This window comes from Dama dama, chromosome 20, assembly GCF_033118175.1.
Source record: "Dama dama isolate Ldn47 chromosome 20, ASM3311817v1, whole genome shotgun sequence".
Taxonomy (NCBI): domain Eukaryota; kingdom Metazoa; phylum Chordata; class Mammalia; order Artiodactyla; family Cervidae; genus Dama; species Dama dama.
This window is the reverse complement of record NC_083700.1, coordinates 77,285,363-77,306,129: the sequence shown is the minus strand read 5'-3', so window position 1 is coordinate 77,306,129 and position 20,767 is coordinate 77,285,363. Positions and strand designations below refer to the sequence as shown.

The 20,767-nt window shown below is 34.8% G+C and overlaps 1 protein-coding gene across 2 annotated transcripts in view; it reads left to right on the top strand.

The window, feature by feature from the left end:
* The window catches only part of LEPR (leptin receptor), a 90,942-nt gene that overhangs the window by 55,784 nt on the left and 14,391 nt on the right, over window positions 1-20,767 (top strand). For both annotated transcript variants that reach the window (XM_061121682.1, XM_061121681.1), the window contains exons 9-16: window positions 6,223-6,513; window positions 6,673-6,790; window positions 9,512-9,711; window positions 12,115-12,263; window positions 13,351-13,510; window positions 13,628-13,710; window positions 17,393-17,609; window positions 19,356-19,538. In XM_061121682.1, coding sequence (XP_060977665.1) covers window positions 6,223-6,513; window positions 6,673-6,790; window positions 9,512-9,711; window positions 12,115-12,263; window positions 13,351-13,510; window positions 13,628-13,710; window positions 17,393-17,609; window positions 19,356-19,538 — 1,401 coding nt within the window. The remainder of the gene's footprint in view (window positions 1-6,222; window positions 6,514-6,672; window positions 6,791-9,511; window positions 9,712-12,114; window positions 12,264-13,350; window positions 13,511-13,627; window positions 13,711-17,392; window positions 17,610-19,355; window positions 19,539-20,767) is intronic.

The window sequence follows — 20,767 nt, the reverse complement described above, 5'->3', positions numbered from 1 at the left end:
TACATAGAGGCCCAGGAGTCTAATGGTGGTAAGCCCTGGCACAAGCCAGGCTGTGAATGTAGGAAGGCAGTTCATAGTTCTTTGACTAGTTTTCAGTCTATCAAATTTTCAAAATTATTCCCACTCAAACTCGCTCAGGTTGATAGTAGATATACGGAGAAAGCAAGTACCATGTAAAACACTAAACCATGTAAACACGTAGAACACTAAGCAGGCTTATTTATCAATTGCTTACTAGTTAAAACTCATTGATTGTTAAAGTGTAAGTATCAGTAGTAGTTTAAACGCACTGACTTTGGAGTCTGACAGAATTTTGTCAGAGCCCTGCCCACCCCCCTTATTTGGAAAGTTTCTTAACCTCCCTATGCCTCAATTTCCTCATCTATAGAATAAGGAATTTTTATATGGATAGAATGAAATGATGCACGTAAAGTGTGCTTACTGCAGTGCCTGACTCTTAGTAAGCACTTGTGAAATAGTGGATCACAGTTGATAAATATCAAGCTTGTAAATTGACAAACTCAATATTCAGAATCTCAAAGTCTAATGAAACTTAGAGGCTGACATGATACATACCTAATTGCTTAGCACAAATAACACTGTGAGAAGAGCTAAAGTAAGTGCTAAGCATTAGAAGGGATTAATTCTCACTGGAAAAGTCAGGAACCATGAGTGAACAGACTTAGAAGGCAGGAATTTCTCATCTCTATTCCTCAAATAATTATTGAGTATCACAATGTATGTAATAGGATGCTGAAAATTCAACTTTTGTTCTATCTTGAATTGTATATCACTAACTAATAGGTCTTAATGACCAGCTGTGAAATACATAGAGTGGAATGAATTAACAGCATCAAATTTCAATGAATGTCCCGTGGAGATTTTTATATAGTGGGATTGGGTGAAGTGGGTGGTGGGGTAGGTAGATGACAGGGGAGGTGGAGGCAGCAGCCCCTGCTCCCATTCTGAATGGCCCATAACTTGTACCTTTATTTTGCTGTCTGGTGAAATGTTTCTCTTCCACAAGAAAATGGCTTCATTCTTTGCTGTTTTTCTTCTTAATAAGATCTGAGAACCTACCCTCGCTGAAGAAAAGGGAAATTCTGAAAGAATCATGATTGTTTTAAAGTTTTCTGATGTTCAAGTTATATGTTTATACCTTCCTAGCATAATGATTCTTAGCAAAGTTATGTATTCAGTTGGATTAAATGAAATATTTGATCCAGAATAATTTAATAACTACTTGTATCACATTTCATATAAGGTTTTGTTTTGGGTTGTTCAACTGAGGTTCTTAGACCTTTCAATGGACATATTTTTAGTTCTATTTTGCTTTATACAAAACCCTTTTATACTTCTATTTCTTTCCTAGTTCATATCAGTATCTGTAGGATTAAATTTACTTAGTTTACTAAGATGTTGTATCATATTTTGCTTTCATAATAAACCAGGTATTTTAATATATACTATAAAACACATATGTACACATGTATATGCCCTTCCTTAGGCAAATATTATGGGATTTGTTTACACGAAGGTGATAAAGGTATGTTTTGTTGAAAACAAGAATTGCCAATTTATTTGCTTGTGCAGTTTCCAGTAATTGTTGTTCTTCAGTCATTAAGTCATGTCTGACTGTTTGTGACTCCAGGGACTGCAGCACTCCAGGCTTCCCAGTCCTTCACTATCTACCAGAGTTTGCTCAAATTCATTGAGTTAGTGTTCATTGAGTGTTAATTGAGTTAGTGATGCTATCCAGTCCTCTCATCCTCTGCCACCCGCTTCTCCTTTTGCTTTCATTCTTTCCCAGCATCTTTTCCAGTGAATCAGCTGTTCTCATCAGGTGGTCAAAGTATTGGAGCTTCAACTTCAACATCAGTCCTTCCAATGAGTATTCAGGGTTAAATGATTTCCTTTAGGATTTACTGGTTTTATCTTCTTCCTGTCCAAGGGACTCTCAAGAGTCTTCTCCAGCACCACAGTTCAAAAACATCAATTCTTTGGTGCTCAGCCTTCTTGATGGTCCAACTCTCACATCTGTACATGACTATGGAAAAATTATAGCTTTGATTATATGGACCTTTGTCGACGAAGTGATGTCTTTGCTTTTTAATATGCTGTCTAGGTTTGTCATAGTTTTCTTTCCAAGGAGCAAACATCTTTTAATTTCTTGGCTGCAGTCACCATCCGCAGTGATTTTGGAGACCAAGAAACAATATTACCATTAATAGCCAGCCTTTTACTTATTCAACACAGATGTGTCCTTTTAGTGACTGTAGACATTCCAAACAGAAAAACCTGAAAATGAGGAACGAATGCAGACAGTGAGTAAACAACTACCTCAAAGGCCAGAATTTGTTGATGTAGCAGTGGATGTGAGGTTAAGCTTACTAATGTAACCAACTTGGATAGCTCAGATGCCATGAGTGATACCATGTGATAATCAAGGGAAAGACAGAAACTTGTCAAATAGAAACTAGATTAGGACACCGGTAGAGGGGAGGAGAGCTTATATTCTTTAGCATCTCCCAAGCATATTTTTCTATTCCAGTATGATCTGCTGTAATGATGTAACATGTATTAAATCACAAATAAAAGGTAGAAGTAGATTGAGAACTCCTTCTTGAATAATAATAATATTGACAATTATAGGGTGCTTCCTGTGTTTTATGCACTTCGTGCTTTGCACATACTAACATTTTATCCTTTCAATGACCTGTGGGATAAGTACTGTTATCCCTCTTTTATAAACAAAGAAGTTGAGAATTAGATAGGGTTAAGTACTTGCAACAGTTGATACAATTACAAAATAGCCTAACTCCAAAGTTCATGTTTATACCACTAGTAAGGCAATTAAGTGCATAATGTATAATTATACAAGATTTCTGGTAGCCCTAAAAATTGACCCTCAAAGCTAGTAAGCAGTAAATTTAATTATATAGAGCATTTTATTGGAACACCTCATTTCCTTCATGATTCCTGGTAAATGAGGTTTTAGCATTGCTTAGGTTTTTTGGTTTAGGTTTGCTGAGTTATGCTGGCTGCAATGTCTGCACTTTATAGTGCTGACTACACTTGAGGCTCATTTCCTGAAAGCTGTGCAACAGCAAAATATGTCTCCAAACTCAGGGACTTCCTATTCCTGTGTAAAGAGATTCGAATCCTTCTCCCTTAAGTCTAGCTACCATTGTTCACTGTCCAGCAAACAGAAACATTCCATGAGATTGAGGAGTTAATTTGTTTAGAATGTGTTAGCACACCTGTTTTATTATTTCCAAACACTTATAACAAAGGTTACTTGATGTAAATATTGCTGCAGGCAAAATACTAATTCTCAGGACCTTTGTAACTGCTACATTTTATTCATTAATGCATTTAAGCTGTACCTACCAAGTGCGTAGTTAATGAAGCATTGACTATTCCTAGTCAAGGAATTCTTATGGATTCTTTTTTTTTTTTTAAATAATTCATTCATTTTTAATTATCATTGAAAAATGGTTAATATGTCACTTGTTAGTAAGGCAGAAATCACCAGGTTTTTAGTTTAGGCCTCCTGTTATTATCACAGATTTCTTTTTTGTTTTTCATTCTTTTTTTTTTTTTTTCATTTATTTTTATTAGTTGGAGGCTAATTACTTCACAACATTGCAGTGGGTTTTGTCATACATTGACATGAATCAGCCATGGAGTTACACGTATTCCCAATCCCGATCTCCCCTCCCACCTCCCTCTCCACCCGATTCCTCTGGGTCTTCCCAGTGCACCAGGCCCGAGCCCTTGTCTCATGCATCCCACCTGGGCTGGTGATCTGTTTCACCATAGATAATATACATGCTGTTCTCTCGAAACATCCCACCCTCGCCTTCTAAAGTCTGTTCTGTATTTCTTTGTCTCTTTTTCTGTTTTGCATATAAGGTTATCATTACCATCTTTCTAAATTCCACATATATGTGTTAGTATGCTGTAATGTTCTTTATCTTTCTGGCTTACTTCACTCTGTATAATGGGCTCCAGTTTCACTTATGGATTCTTTTAAAGTGAATTTAATAGGTTCTTTCTCTGTAGCTGCTGGGAGATGCTTTTCAAGGAAAACCCAAGACTTACCAGAACTTATGAATATTGCAATTTACATACTAAAAACAACTTTAGAAGTGCTGAATTCCTGTAGTAACTTTATTAACTGCATTCTTGTTGCTGTGAAAGAAGAGGAGAAACAGATATTAGATAATATCTACATTTCTTGTGCAGCTCTTATACCAGGTTAGAGAAAATACTTTTCTCTTAAAGAAAAATAGGTAATCTGCTCCAAGAATTTAAAAATCTATTTTATGGAGCTATGATAAAGACACGCATTTATATAATAAAATAATTTATCTAAAATGTTTGATTCATGATTTATGTTCTTTTGAGTAATTTACTAATATTTGTCAATAGAATTTCCTTTTTAAATAGAATTCATTAATGCAGATCCTGTAAAAGTATTGATATTTGGTCATGAGAAGAAAATCATTGTTGTCTTAATTAACAAACTGTTGTGTAGTAGTATCTCACATGAGAGTAAAAGATAGATATATTTATATTATTTTGAAAATTAAATAGTCAACACATATCAATTTCAAGACATTTGTTCAATGTAAATTTTATAGATCATCAGGTTTTTAATAACTTGTATTTTAAGCTATGGTAGCATTTAATTACATGAAAATGCTGTGGCTTTAATTCTGTTTCTCAATTAAGTCTTACTTAGGCTTTAACTTCGAAGTGAAATGCTTTGAGTTTTTTATTATCTTTCAAATTAAAGCTTCAATTTAATTTTGGAAATCTTATTTGTACTGTTTTTTAAAAAAACTGAATTGAGACTTTTGAGGCAGTTGGTAATGAGGTGTGTGGTAAGTGAGTAATCACCAGTGAAGCCTGAGTGCCACCCTAGGTGAGATTCATAAATATAAAGGCTAACTTCTGTCCAGTAATTTCATGCTATGAAGTTTTTTCCTGTTTATACTTGACTGTAGACATAGCAAATGCAAATATCTTCTATGGATTGTAGATATTAAGACATTGGAGTTTAACATGCTATTACAGAAAAGAGAAAAATAGTAAGAACTAATCAAAGTTTTTGGATTTGTTTTGAGGGTAATTCAAAGGATATATATGGACACAGATATTCATATTCCATCGGCATAAAATAGCTTACCTTAAATTTTACAACTGAAATATCTTGTTTTCATAATGTACTGTGGCAGAAATAATTTCTTCTTGTGTAAACATTCATTTACTTTTATTCTGTTTCTAATTAAAGAAAAGAGAGACTTAACTATGGCTTCCCAGGTGGTGCAATGGTAAAGAATCCACCTGCCAATGCAGGAGACATGGGTTTGATTCCTGGATTGGGAATATAAGTGGCATCCCCTACTCCAGTACTCTTGCCTGGAGAATTCCATGGATAAAGGAGCCTGCAACAGTCTGTTGGGTCACAGAGTCGGAGACGACTGAGCACACAAAGAGAAAGAAAATGTTTCCAATAATAGGAGACTGAAGTAGCACTAGGGAATAGTGTATAGATGCTAAAAATAATATTTTAGAGAAATATTGATTCCCCTTGTCCTCAACCACACAACACTGGCACTAAATAACTTAAAATGATGTTACAGAACAGTATTTGCAGTTTTGCCTGCCTTAACTGGTGTATCATTGAGTTTTCATTTCCTAACAAGTTTTCTTATTTAAAGCTATTTCTCTACTTGCTTACTTGAAATTTTCATGTATTCAAATGAGAGAAGGGCTATCACCATTTCTTCTTCAGGATTTTGCTTTGTAGGGATTTGATTTGAAAACTTGCCTAAGGTTCACTGATTCTGAAAGCAGAGTCTGATGGAAGACATGCCATGGTAGAATTAGACTATATTTCATCTTCACTAATTTTCTGCCTATCAACAAGTGACAGTTATTCACTAAAACATATTTTATAATGAATAAATCTCTGTTTTTAGAAAATTCTGAAGACATTTATGGACACTAAAGTCATTTGAGAATGAGAATGCTTGGGATGCTTACTAACTATACATGAATGGGCAGCTACAGTTCTGCAGTCTCTCAGCACACTCATTTTATTTGGGGCAGTATAATCCTGAATGCCTGGTGAATCCTTTTTACGTGGTATCAATTACTTACGTGATGGTTTCTTTCTTGATCTTATATCATATCTTTCTTTCCCCATTACAGATGTCATATACTTTCCACCTAAAATTCTGACAACGGTTGGGTCTAATGTTTCTTTTCACTGTATCTATAAAAATGAAAAGAAGATCGTTCCCTCAAAAAAGATTGTTTGGTGGTTGAATTTAGCTGAGAAAATTCCTCAAAGCCAGTATGATGTTGTGGATGATCATATTAGCAAAGTTACTTTTCCCAACTTGAATGCAACCAAACCCCGAGGAAAGTTCACCTATGATGCAGTGTACTGCTGCAATGAGCAAGAGTGCCATCATCGCTATGCTGAGTTATATGTGATTGGTAAGAATCCCAGGCTTGTCTTCTTTTTTTCCATGAGATACATTTTTATTATGGACTCTATCTTAGAGTCCCATTGAAGATGCTAAGGAAATTTTATTTTCATTAAAAAATGTTTTGGTGTTTTTGCTTTATAGTAATATTTTAATGTGTTTTAAATAGATGTCAATATCAATATATCATGTGAAACTGATGGGTACTTAACTAAAATGACTTGCAGATGGTCACCCAATGCAATCCAATCACTTGCAGGAAGCAATTTGCAGCTGAGGTATCATAGGTATGTATTATTTTCGTTGTTTTATTTTTCTGTGGATATGGTGAGATAAACATTTCTTATAAAAATGTCATGATAGTGATAGTCTTGTAGGTTTATTCCTGAAAGAGGAAAGTAGAATATACTTACTTAATTAGGAAATTTTTGAGGAGTTAAATAAATTGGTGATTCTTGAAAAAATTCACACACAAAAAGTTGTAGTTTGTTTTTACTTCAGATTATTTTTTCTGATGATCAGTTAATTCTCCACAATTGCTTTTAATGTGGAAAAATAATTAATATGTAGTTAATGAATGAAATCCCCAAAACGAATGTCTGTACATTTTTAATTTGACTTGGGAGAACTGACTAGAGGAAAATATGAAGGATTATAGAAGCCTCATATCATTTGCTGAAGATTAAGGTTTTAGAAAAAATTGGAGGTAGTGGCACAGAGATTGTGAGAGACAATATGAGTGGTTTTTATAAATAGGTAAGATTATTTTTTTAATTGAACAGTAGTTGATTTACAGTGTTGCGCTAGGTTCAGGTGTGCTGCAAAATGATTCAGTTATGCATATATATGTGTGTGTGTGTGTGTGTGTATATATGTATTCTTTTTCAGATTCTTCTCATTATAGGTTATTATAAGATACTGAATATAGTTCTCTGTGCTACATAGTAAATCCTTGTTGTTTATCTATTTTATAAACAGTAGTATGTGTCTGTTAATCTCAAACTCCTAAATTATTTATATCTTCCCTCCTTTCCCCTTTGGTAACCATAACTTTGTTTACTTCACAATGCTTAAACTATTCTAGTAAAGAGTAATTTCATTTGTTTTTTACCCTTCTCTGTTTTAAAAAGAATTCAAGTTCATTGTCTTCCTATAATATTCTCCTTCTCTTTGTAAATGCTTTTATCTAAAATGTGTTGATTAGGATAAGAATGACATATTTTCATTTTTATAATACTCTTTAGTAATTTTCAAGAATGTGTACTACTCTTAAACACCCTGTCTCCATTTGTATCAGGACTTTCAGTTTTATAGCTTATGCTCATTTATTCTTAAAATCTAAAGTTTCTACTTGAAAAACAAACCCATTTTCTCAAATAATGTGTTCTGATCTATTCCTACTGCTACCAATCTATTCTTACATAGTATTAGAAAAAACGGGGCAATTTCTTCATCTCTCATGTGAGAATAATAGCTGTCTTCATCTTACTTGATATGAGTACTTTAAAATCGATAGGATGTTCACTGTATACCACATTACTTTTGTAATCTCTTTACTTTCTTTCCATGACATTTTCAGTGGTATTTGTGGATGACTGTTCTCTAAACATTTTGAGTCATTTATCTTCCCTAGTATTTTCAGAAGAACCATGAAACTAGCTGCATATGCTTGGTCGAGTTTTTAAACCTCTCTAAGCTTCATTTTCCTAATCTGTACAATGGAACGAATAATAGGACTTGAAGGGTTTCTGTGAGAATTAATAATATTTTATTTAATTATAATTAAGTGATATGATTTCTTCTGGTAAACATTCAATAAATGTTTGTATCTATCATAATGATAGTGATGCTAATCTTTGAATTCCAGGTGGACTGCTAATGTGCTTCTGTACAAGATGATGACTCCTCATCCCACTGTCTCATCTAACCTCACCCATCAGTCTTGCACATAAACACACACATACACAAACTCACACATGGTTGTAATTTTGAGGAAATAGGAAGAAAAAGGTGTCACAAAAAATGGAAAATAAGGGACAGAAAAATATAGATATTCCATTTTCATGTAACCTCTTTACTCCCATTCCTAAGGAAATAGTAACTGCTACTTTTAGCACTTAACTACTATATTTAAAGCAAATAATGGCACAAGAGTTATTTCAAAGAAGAGGTGAAATGCTTTATATTTTGTAAGGTATAGTGTTGATTGGGATGTAGTGATAAAAATATTTTCTTAATTTTCTTCTCTGAGAAAATAAATGATATACCTGACTGTATGCCTGCGTGCTCATTCATGTCCAACTCTTTGCAACCCCATGAACTGTAGCCCACCAGGCTCCTCTCTCCATGGGGTTCTTCAGGCAAGAATACTGGAGTGGGTGCCATTTCCTTCTCCAGGGTATTTTTCCAACTCAGAGGTTGAACCCATGTCTCCTCTGCACTGGCAGGTGAATTCTTTACCACTGGGTCACTTGGGAAGCTCATCTGACTATACGATCCATACATAAGTCAAGAATTGGTATTATTTTAATTATATTGCTTTAAACTAGAATATATTAGGGCCATGTCAATTAAGATATAATTTACTATCAATTATGTTTTCAATATGTGGTAGAATTTAAAGTGCAAGGAATTTACCTTCCTTTCCATCTCAGGAATGTCCCATTATAATTTATGATATTTATTTTAAATATTCAATCACTGAGCTATATTGGCATAGCTTCCAAAGTGGTGTAAGTCCTATCTCTAATTGGATCCTTCTCTCCTTATTAGAAAATTGTCATTTACTTCAGTTGCATACCCACTTACTGTCAAGTGAAATATTTAATAAGCGTTTTCTATTTTTATGGAAAGATTGTAATTGCTGGGAATTCAAAAATGCCTTTCCAGTAAGAACAACTACTTTTAGATGGAACAAAAACTGTCTATTTTAAATAAGAAGTCTTCTCAGATATCTTATTGCTTTCATCATTGTTGTATACTTATTGATTGTTTTTGTATCTTTTAAGGAGCAGCCTTTACTGTTCTGATGTTCCATCTATTCATCCTGTATCTGAACCCAAAGATTGCCACTTGCAGAGAGATGGTTTTTATGAATGCATATTTCAGCCAATCTTTCTATTATCTGGCTATACAATGTGGATTAGAGTTAATCACACGTTGGGCTCACTGGACTCTCCACCAACTTGTGTCATTCCTGATTCTGTGGGTATGTCAAAAACTATATGTATGTTTTCATTTTTATTAGCAGATTTGGATTCAGACTGATTCAGGGTGACAGTTGAAATTTGCTACTTTCTGATCACACTAGATTAAAAAATTATTTCCCTATTTGCAGTGGGATTGAAAAGACAATCAGCCTTAGACAATTTTACAATTTTTATTTTACTTGTAGCACAATTTTTAGCAATAGGAATATGTTTAGCACATAATTTGCTGAGTTATATCGGTTACTGGGTTTGAAATTTGGTACTAATATTATTGTAAATAATACACTATTTTATGTTTTTTTCTCAATATATATATGACAACATCTGATGTTTTTAATCTAAAAGTTTAATTTGGATATTTTGATGGTTTTTGAAATCTGAGTAGTCATAACTCAAGGCTTTAATATGTAAGGCTGGGTAGGAAGCAGAAGGATTCAAAATAACTCAAGTGAAATAAAGAGAAAATAATCAAGATGATGACATCCATCATAGTATTTTAAAAAGATATTTTAATTTCAAAGGACAAAGAGAACCCTTGGAAATTTTGGTATATCGCTCCAAGTATCAATGTGAAATCTTTGAAAAATGGCCCACTATGGTTGTCCGGCAAAGACAGAAGAGTATCTTTTGATGCAGTATACTATTTTGTTGGGAAATTATACCAAAAATTAATATTAGTCCATTGTATTTTCAGATAATTAATACATATCTGACTTCAAATCTAAATTTTGTTAGATATAGGATGAAATTGTCATAATCAAAAAAAATTTTCCTTCAATATGAAGTCGCAATTAATTGATCTGCCCTCTTCAGGCCTCTCACTAGTTTGGTTCCATTTTAAGTGATTTTATTGTAAGGAGTACTTCTCTGATACTAAATATCCTAGGATAGCAAAGAATTCTTCTACACCCCTTCCCACAAACATGCACAGATACACCCTCACATCTATTATGTGACAACTGCAGCTTGGATTCAGTTTGATATCTGAACAATTTTTGCTGTTACTCTTTTCAGTACTAATATAAGGCATTTAAATTGGACTTATATTGCCTACTAAATATTAGAAGACATTGTGAAAATTCAACTTTGGGAATGACAGCTCCTCATTTTACTAGCTTTGTTAACTTGGGCTAGTTGCTTAAATGCTCCGAGACTATTTAATCATCTATAAAATGTGGAAAACTCCTTCTACTTCCCTAAGGTCGGTATTCTGGGGATCACATGAACTATTGTACTTCAAATCATTCCTTGTACAAACTAGGCATTCGTGGAATATATAGATGTGATGTCCATATGATTCGGTCAAGTGCAATCACAGATTTAATGCCTTAGGGTCTTTTGGGAGCTCATACTTCTTTTCTTGAGGAGGAATTATTAATACCTTTTCAAAAGGTAAAAAATTTGTCATCATACTTGTTGGTGAAGAATGTCTTCTTGGCATTTGAGGAATTGAATAAGCATGAGATACTAAGTAATAATAAAACAAAGTTTAGGAGTTTTGGTTATCCACAGTCTGAAGAAGTATTGTTGATGAAGTCTGAAGCTTTGAAGGTTGACACTATTGTGGTTATGCTTTGAGATATTAGTTCCCAAATACACTGAGTTTGAGTATTGTCTTTTGCTATTTTTTTAAAAAGCTCTTGCCATCTGGTCCTCTTTGCCTTTGTTTCTACCTTTAAAAAGCTTACTTTCCTCAGACTGTGAGAACCAAGGCTTTACTCTGCAAGACTACCTCTGACCTTAACTAGAAATACCTTTTAACAAACAGTAGAAAAGTTTGAAACCACATGTGTGGAAATGGATGCACTGTATAGTTTTTTGCTTTTAGTTAAAGTTCTATATAGAACGGAGTTTGCTATTAAATTTTTTATGTGTTCAGTATGGTATCTTTTGCATGCAGAGACAATAGCTCCATTTCCAATCAGGTCTTACTATTAATGTGCAGAGTGACATGGACAATGAATTGACCTTTTTTCAATCAATAGCTCTATTTGCAAAATAGACATAATCTCTTTCTTAGGTATCACATAAAGTTATAGGGGATAAAATTAGACAATGAATAAGAAAATTATGAGAAAGAGATGTTGCTTTATAAATAGAAGGTATGGAAGATTATTGTTGCTAAGTCGTGTCTGACTCTTTATGACCCTATGGACTGTAACCTGCCAGGCTCCTCTGTCCATGGCATTTCTCAGGCAAGAATACTGAACTGGGTTGCCATTTCCTTCTCCAGGGTATCTTCCTGACCCAGGGATCAAACTCACATCTCCTGCTTGGCAGGTGGATTCTTTACCACTGAGCCTCCTTGGAAGCCCAGTGGAAGATTATAAAATCATAATAACATTTAAAAACATTGTTACTGTTTAATTTACTGTTACATAATACTTTAAATTTTTTTCCAGTGAAACCACTGCCTCCATCCAGTGTGAAAGCAGAAATTACTGTAAAAATTGGATTATTGAAAATATCTTGGGAAAAGCCAGTCTTTCCAGAGAATAATCTTCAGTTCCAGATTCGCTATGGTTTAAGTGGAAAACAAGTACAATGGAAGGTAATTTTTACCTGGAAATTTCTTGAACTTGCCTCACTAAATATTGTTTCTTATAACTGTTTAAGAATTTTATTGCATAAGCTTTATTTTACTGGCATAAAAATACATCCTCCTGTGTTCTGTAGTTCTTTTTGTTAAATTTTTGTTGTTGTTCAATCGCTCAATCATGTCCAACTCTTTGCGATCCCACTGACTGCAGCACAACAGGCTTCCCTGTCTTCCACTATCTTCCAGTTTGCCTAAGTTCTATCCATTGAGTTGCTAACCCTTTCAAGGAATGAAATGTCCTGTGATTGATCATTTCCCAAGGTGTGTTTTATAGAACATTGATCCCATAAAATGTCTCTTGAACAAAGATCACATTAAATAAAGTTTAGAAACCTTGCATCACTATATGTCCCTAGTGTAGCATCATGATACTTTGCATGTTAAAGGTTTGGAGAAGTCCTGAATTTAAGAGACATTTGTGACTTTATTTCATTCTGTTTCTCAAACTCATTTTACCAAGGAATCTTTTTCCCTCTAACACACATATTCAATAGAACACATTTTGGAAGCTGCTTTTATCAAACAACCAGAATGACACCACAGTGGCAAGTGAATATATGATGCCTTTTTATTTCGGTTTTCTGACAGCAGCCTGCAAAACCTAGAAATAGCAGGAGCTCCTGTTATATCTAGATCACAATGATTTCAGCTGAATGTGAAATCTTAGTCTACTTACTAAAGAGATTGAATATCAGATAGGCCCTATACAGTAGGCCCTATCTAACCACTAGGTTAAAATTATTAAAATTCTGTGGACAGAGGTTAGCAATAGGATAAGAGGGTGATTGGGAAGTGAGGTTGCAAGAGAACTCTTGTGCTAGTCTTGTCATGAGATGGAAATAGCAAGATGGCTAAGGCAATCCTTAACTTGAAGGAACTCACATTGCGAGCCTAGTAAATGTCTAAAGTCAGAAAACACAAAGTCAGTTCTCTCTTAGTTTTGGAATAGTGTTAGAGTTTAAAATAAAATGCAGCTCAGGGTCTTTTAGCTACATGTGTGTTAATAATGATCAGTCTAATGATTTGACTTGTTTTACAGATGTTTGAGGTATATGATGCAAAACTAAAATCTGCCAGTCTCCCAGTGCCAGACCTCTGTGCAGTCTATACTGTCCAGGTGCGCTGTAAGAGGCTAGATGGACTGGGATATTGGAGTAATTGGAGCACTCCAGCCCACACAGTTGTCATGGATGTGAAAGGTCTGTAGAGATTTTATGAATGTGCCTTAAAAATGCCTAAGTGTGTGCTTCAAATATGACTGAAAGATAATCCTTCTAAGATCATATGTAAGACATGGGCTCCTTGTCATTTTGCAGTTCCTATCAGAGGACCTGAATTTTGGAGAATAATTAGTGAAGACACCACTAAAAAAGAGAGAAATGTCACTTTGCTTTGGAAGGTATTCCTGATTTTCATGTTATTTAAACTTTTACTTTTATATCTTGACAGATTTGCTTCATTGTAAAAAGATTTACTCAATAATACCATCTTTTGTAAACTTTGCAATCCCACATTTATTTCCGTTTGAAGATGTTGATTATAGAGAGCCGAGATGTAGAGTGAAGGAAGCACTGATCTGGAGTTTGGAGACTTTAATTCTGTTTTTTGTTGACATGGTGTAGTTAATCAGTGTTATTTTGACAGTCACTTAGACCTTTCACCCTCAGTTTCCTCGTCTCTATCAACATAAGATTGGACTGGATAATATATAGTGTTCCTTCAAGTCCAAAAAATTCCATTAGTGTTTAATCCTAACCTGAGTAAACGTGGCCTTCCCTACATACCTCAAGGACATTGAGATTGTTCTTTCTGTATGATGGCAAATATACAGCAGATATTTCTAAAAACAATGAGTATAGAACTTAGCAATTTTGAAAGCATTCTTTCTCCCAAATTAATTGACTTCTGTCCCAAGTGAATGTATTTATTTTTGTTAGAATTTTCAGGGGATACAAACATTCAATCCTACAAACATCATTGGTCATTAGGGAAATCCATACTGGAACAACAATGAGATACGCTACATACTTTTTAGAATGGTTAAAATCCAAAAAATTCACATAAATTGTTGACTAGAATGTGAAGCAACAGGAACTTTTATGCTGGCGGTAATGCAAAATTGTACAACCACTTTGGAATATAGTTTGATAGATTCTTATTAAAAAAACTTTGGTAGGTACTTTCATATAATGGAATAATGTGTGTGTGTGCTAAGTCGCTACAGTCCTGTCTGACTCTTTGTAACCCTATGGACTGTAGCCCACCAGGCTCCTCTCTTCATGGGATTCTGTGGGAAAGAATGAGTTGAGTGGGTTGCCGTGCCCTCCTCCAGGGGATCTTCCTGACTCAGGGATCAAACCTGCATTTCTTACCATTGACAGGCGGGTTCTTTACCACTAGTGCTGCCTGGGAATAATATTCAGTGATAAAAAGAATATAAAGCCACAGAAGGGATGGATGAGTCTTAAATGAATGTTGCTAAGTGCTAGAAGCCTGTGTAAAGGGCTACATTATGATTCCACTTAGATGACATTCAAGAAAAGATAGATGTAACTATAGAGACAGCAAAAAGATCAATGGTTTCCAGGTGTTTGGTTGATAGGGAAAGGTTTGAATGGGTGAAGAACAGGGGATTTTTTATGATGGTGAAACTATTTGGTATAATATTGTCCTAGTGAGTACATAGCCTTATGTATTTCTCAAAATTCATAAATCCTTATAAAAAGAAAACCTTAATGTATGCAAATTAAAGATAAATTGTTAGGAGGTTGGAGAATCCTAGGATGGAGTTCAGGCTGCAACAAGAGAATCTAACTGTACTACAAGTATATGAAACCACCTTACTGAAGGAGTTGGGCAAAAAAGGTCCAGGCCTAGGGAACCTTTTTAATGAGTAGATTCTCAAGAATAAAGTCAAAAGGAACTGTACACAACCATTGTATTCTAGTTGGTAAGTCATTTTTCTCACAAGGTATGGGTTAACAGTTTTGGTGTTATTAGATATATAAATTGGAATTGAACAACCAAGTATTGGATGATGGGTAGTAAGAAGGACTCAAGTTCGTTACTGTTGAATTGATTATAGATAAGCAAAGAATGATCCATGTGGTAATGGATTAGGGTATGAACTCATGTTTAGCTTACTGTGGATACAGATAGATTCACTTAGAAATTTTCAGTGGGAAGAACCTCCAACCAAGAATACTCTACCCAGCAAGACTCTTGTTCAGATTTAATGGAGAAATCAAAAGCTTTCCAGGCAAGCAAAAGTTCAGAGAATTCAGCACTATCAAATCAGCTTTATAACAAATGATAAAAGAGGTTCTCTAAGCAGGAAACACAAGTGAAGGAAAAGACCTACACAAAATAAACCCTAAACAATTAAGAAAATGGTAATAGATCATACATATCAATAATTACCTTAATGTAAATGGATTAAATGCACCAACCAAAAGATATAAACTGGCTGGGCGGATGAAAACATATGCATGCATGCACTCCCACTTACCATATCCCTCTACTTAACCCCCTAAATTGTATGTAGTTATTTTATATTGTTAGGTTAATTATGTTTCCATTACAGCTTGTAATTATAGTTCTCTTTTATCTTTTGTCTGGCTATTGATTGAGAAATTTTCATAGATATGAGTGTATATAGATATAGTACACACACATGCATTTCCTTAATCTGTCAACTGAGAAAGCCATATTCTGGTAGTAGCAACGTTCTCAGACTTGTTTCTAATACTGTTCTCCAATAAAGAAACTAAGGCTCTGTGAAAAAAATGCTTGGTAATAGGTCTGGGGCAGGAAATAAACAAGATGAGCCTAGAGCAACTTGCAGGACTAGAAAGGAAGGAAGTTCATCATCAATTTTACTTGAGGGTTTCAAAAGTAAACATTTGTATATGAAAACTGACAGATTGTTTAAAAACAAAATGCAACATTTGTATGATTTTTCATTTATTTCTTGCTGTGCTGTGCTTAATTGCTTAGTGGTGTCCAACTCTCTGTGACCCCATGGACTGTAGCCTGCCAGGCTCCTCTGTCCATGGGGATTATCCAGGCAAGGAGTGGGTTGCCATGCCTTCCTCCAGGGGACCTTCCCAACCCAGGGATTGAACCCAGGTCTCCCGTGTTTCAGACGAATACTTTACCATCCGAGCCACCAGGGAAGCCCTTATTTCTTGCAGTGGCTGCTAATATCTTCTCACCACCTACCCAGCTTCTTCCAAGACTTGCAGCGCTATAGTTATGTGTGTTTGTATTTATGTTTCTCAATTTCTCACTTAGAAGAAGAATCTCAATGACAAAAAAAATGAGAAGCACTGCTCTAGTCTGTTGCGTAGTGACAAGCTTTCTAAAGGTTGACGGGGTATTAGTAGCACTTAAATCTTACCTGAAACAGGTGAAGGTGATGGGGAAAGTGGGATGTATTGTTATGCTGTGTAGGATGGGAGGATAGAATTGTACTAAGAATGTATTTTACACTGGCACCTCGGTGACCTGGTATGATTTTTTTAACTACAGGACAGACGTTCTGGGGTGCCTTGTACACTGTCCTGATGCTGTCTATGACTTGTAGTGTCAGCATGTCATGGGAAGAAAAAAAATGACCAGTCTTACTAAGATTAATAGAAGTGGTGATTAATTTCATTTTAGCTCTTTCTCATTGCTGCTTTACAGAAACAGAGGGTTATTCCTTTTTTTTTTTTTGCTTTTTAGATGAAGAAACTCTCAACTCCCTATTAGTCTTTCTTTTCTCTAAAATTAGAGTTAAACTTCTTGATAGAAAAGTATCCTATTTATATCCATACTTCATTATCTTCAAATGATTTATTCTCTGAGTCCTAAAGAAAAAAAAACATAAGGAGAAAACAAGTTTCTGATGTTCCATAGTCACCCAGACAGCTTCAGGGAGACTGTCAGAGCAGCCCACACCTCAGCCTTGAATTCATCAGGGCTTGCTCTGGTCTGGCCCCTGCCTACCAATGGGAAATGTTTAATCGGAGTTCTAGGAGCTCGGCTGGTATAAAAAGCACTGTAGCCCTTCAACTAATCAACTTTTGTGTTTACTGTAGCCCCTGATGAAAAATGACTCGTTGTGCAGTGTAAGAAGATATGTGGTAAAACATCATACTTCCCACAATGGAACGTGGTCGGAAGATGTGGGAAGTCACACTAAACTCACTTTCCTTTGGACAGAGCAAGCACATTCTGTTACGGTTCTGGCCATCAATTCAATTGGTGCTTCTTCTGCAAATTTTAATTTAACATTCTCATGGTCTATCAGCAAAGGTAAGAAAAGGTATCGGGTATTAAACCTGTGCTCCTTTTAATATTTAATCTTTGCAAACCCCTCCCATTCTAAATGATCTTCCAAGAAGCCTATGATTCTGTGAATCAGTCTCTTTTTTTACCTTTTATCTCTGCTTTGTCTAAAAAATAATGTAAGAGTATATCCCGATTATGTGATGTGGTCCTTGGCTTTTCACGTGGTAGAACATGGTAGAACATTGTTGAAATCGTACTATAATAAATGTGAATGTTCTGATAAATCTAATACTTAAAACTTCTGAGCCAGTGCAGGTTGTAGGTGAATAAATCTCTCTCTCTCTCTTTATATATGTATATACATATGCATATAATGTGTCCATATATACACACACACATATATTACTAGATAAAATACACATGTGTGTGTCATATATACTACATATATGTATGTGACATATAACATACATATAACATTAGATAGGTGCAAGTAATTGCTTAGATTTGAAAATAACTTGTATTTTATTTAATATGTGATGAACCCTCTTTTATTAATTTTTATATATTTGATTAATCAAGGAATTAATAACCACTCTATATAGGAGCTTGTAGCTTGTATGGTATATTCAAAGTACAATTTTTAATGAAAAATTCAAATTTCACTTTCCCTCTACTAATCATGTACCTTCCTGAAATATTTGCTTATTGCTTTACATAGATGTGTCCTATCCTTTTTTTTTAAATCTCAGAATACTTTCTACCTTTTCTAGAGTATTTTATATCCTATCTTATATTGTGATTACTTGTGTACATATAGTGTAAACTTAACGTAAGTTTCACAGCATTTGCACTGTATTTTGCTCTAAAATTTTCAATCAGTATGTTCTATTAATAGAATTATTTGTTTAATGCTGCACTATGCTAGGTGGTAGAAATTCCAATGTGGGTAAAATTATAATGGTCTCACAGAGTTCAATAGATGAGACAGATTTTAATCGAATAATCATATAAGTTAATGCCTGTTTACAAACTGAGATGTATGTTCCTAGGAAAGAAATATAATTTTATAAAATAAAAAAAAATAGGAGCCTAAACCAGTATTGAGGGTCAGAGAAGTTTTCTTGAGGATGTGGTATAGGAATTGAACTTCCATGAAAGGTGGGAAGAAGAGCTCCCCTGAGAAGAGGAACTGTCTGACCAAAAATCCTGCAGTCCAGGAGAGGACATGAAGGAGGATCGCCAGGGGCGTGTGTGTGTGTGTGTGCGTGTGTGTGTGTGTGTGCATGTGCTCAGAAAAGCCGACAGATGTGCTGAGACATGGCCCTTAGGGCATTGTAGGCATGATGAAAATTTTGTCCTCACTTGTGGAAGTCTGGAGGCTTTGAAGTGGGACTCTGTGCAGAGGGTGTTAAAATGATTAGTTTTGTGCTTTGAAAGCATGATTCCATCAGTGGGAGAGAACAGTTGGGGGGAATTAGGATGATTAATAGGCTTGTACATTACTACAGAAGAGAACATCTTATGACCATATCCAAAAATCTCTTTTTTGGATTTTAGGTCAAATATTATTTATCAATAGCATGTATTTCCACATCTCTCTGCTTATATAACTTCTGTGATACAAAAATAATTGCCATGTTTTATGTTTATTTGTGTAAATATCTGCCTTCTCTTCCTTCTTCCTTTTTTACTAGGTTGTAAACTCTAAAGGCAGTTTGGAGATTTTCATTAATGTTGAAGTTAAAAGTAAATTTCCTTCTTTCCCCTCAGTAAATATCGTGCAGTCACTCAGCGCTTACCCCTTAAACAGCACTTGTGTAATTCTTTCCTGGACGCTCTCACCCAGTGATTACAACCTGATGTATTTTATTCTTGAGTGGAAAATTCTTAATGAAGACAGTGAAATTAAATGGCTTAGAATCCCTTCCTCTGTTAAGAAGTATTATGTCCACGGTAAGCTTGCTGTATTTTGATAAGTTTTTCCTATGGGTTAATATGACCCTACAGATTATTAATTCAAATAACACAGTTAATGAAAACTTCAAAAATATAGATAATGCATCTTGCTACCTTTAATTCTGTCACCTTGTCACCAGCATTTAATTCTATTTCATTGGTTTTTCACTTAAATATTTATAATTGTAATCATATTGTATCATTTATAACTTTTCTTCTGGTTGGTTCCTTTAATATATCACAAGCATGTTTCTATTTTATCCCCAATCCTTTAACCATTATTAATGATTATATAGCATTTTACTACAAAATATACTTAAACCATTTATTTATTTGAGAACGTTTATGTTGCTTCCAGTTTAATCTTTTTTTAAAAAATGAGTTTTAATGGCTTTTGATATCTACTGCCAAATTGTTTTCCCAAATTGTATACCAACTTATGATGCCACTAGCAATGAGTAGGAGGGCCAAGCTGAAGATCTGATTAATAATTTCCCAAAAGTAGACCAGTTACCCTGTAAGGTGATTAAAGTACAAAACATGAGTGCACAGTACAGAATCTCCATGTCCGAGGAAGCTTTAAGCAGGTAAGCTGAGGATTGCCATAGTACTATTTACAATGTCATCCCAAAGGCTCATACTTTTCATTCCAAAGACCCTAGAATTTAGCACCAGAGTAAAGAGAAACAAATGACTGATGGAGAAATAAATTCAGTTCATTATTACCGTTGTCCAGGTGGTTACTCTGTGCTTCAAAGGGATTTATCTCTCGTGGAGTAATATTTGTGTGTCATTAGCATTTGTGAAAATGATAGATCACCAATAGATCCATTTTGAGCTTTGCTATGGAGATGGCCATCTTCCATATATCTAGACACTTGGATATGTACAAAGATTCCTGGTCCCCATTCCCAAGTTCTTTACATAGGATCTCCTAAGACTTTAATCTCCCAACTCCCTTGAATAGGGAAGCTGAGTAAACTGAATTCCTATGGAAAGGGAATATTGGCTTTGATCTTGTGGGAAAAGAGGGAGAGCAGATTGTCCTGGAAAGGGAAATGGAACAGCTCATACACCCCGAACTTGAACAAACTGACTGTCGCTGGAACATGCCTTTGAAAAATTGCAATTTTCTATCTCTGGGTAAGATTTTTAAAACATTATTTGGAAAATTATTGGTGTTACTAGGAGAATTTAGAGTGCTCAGATTGTCTTTGAAACTCCCC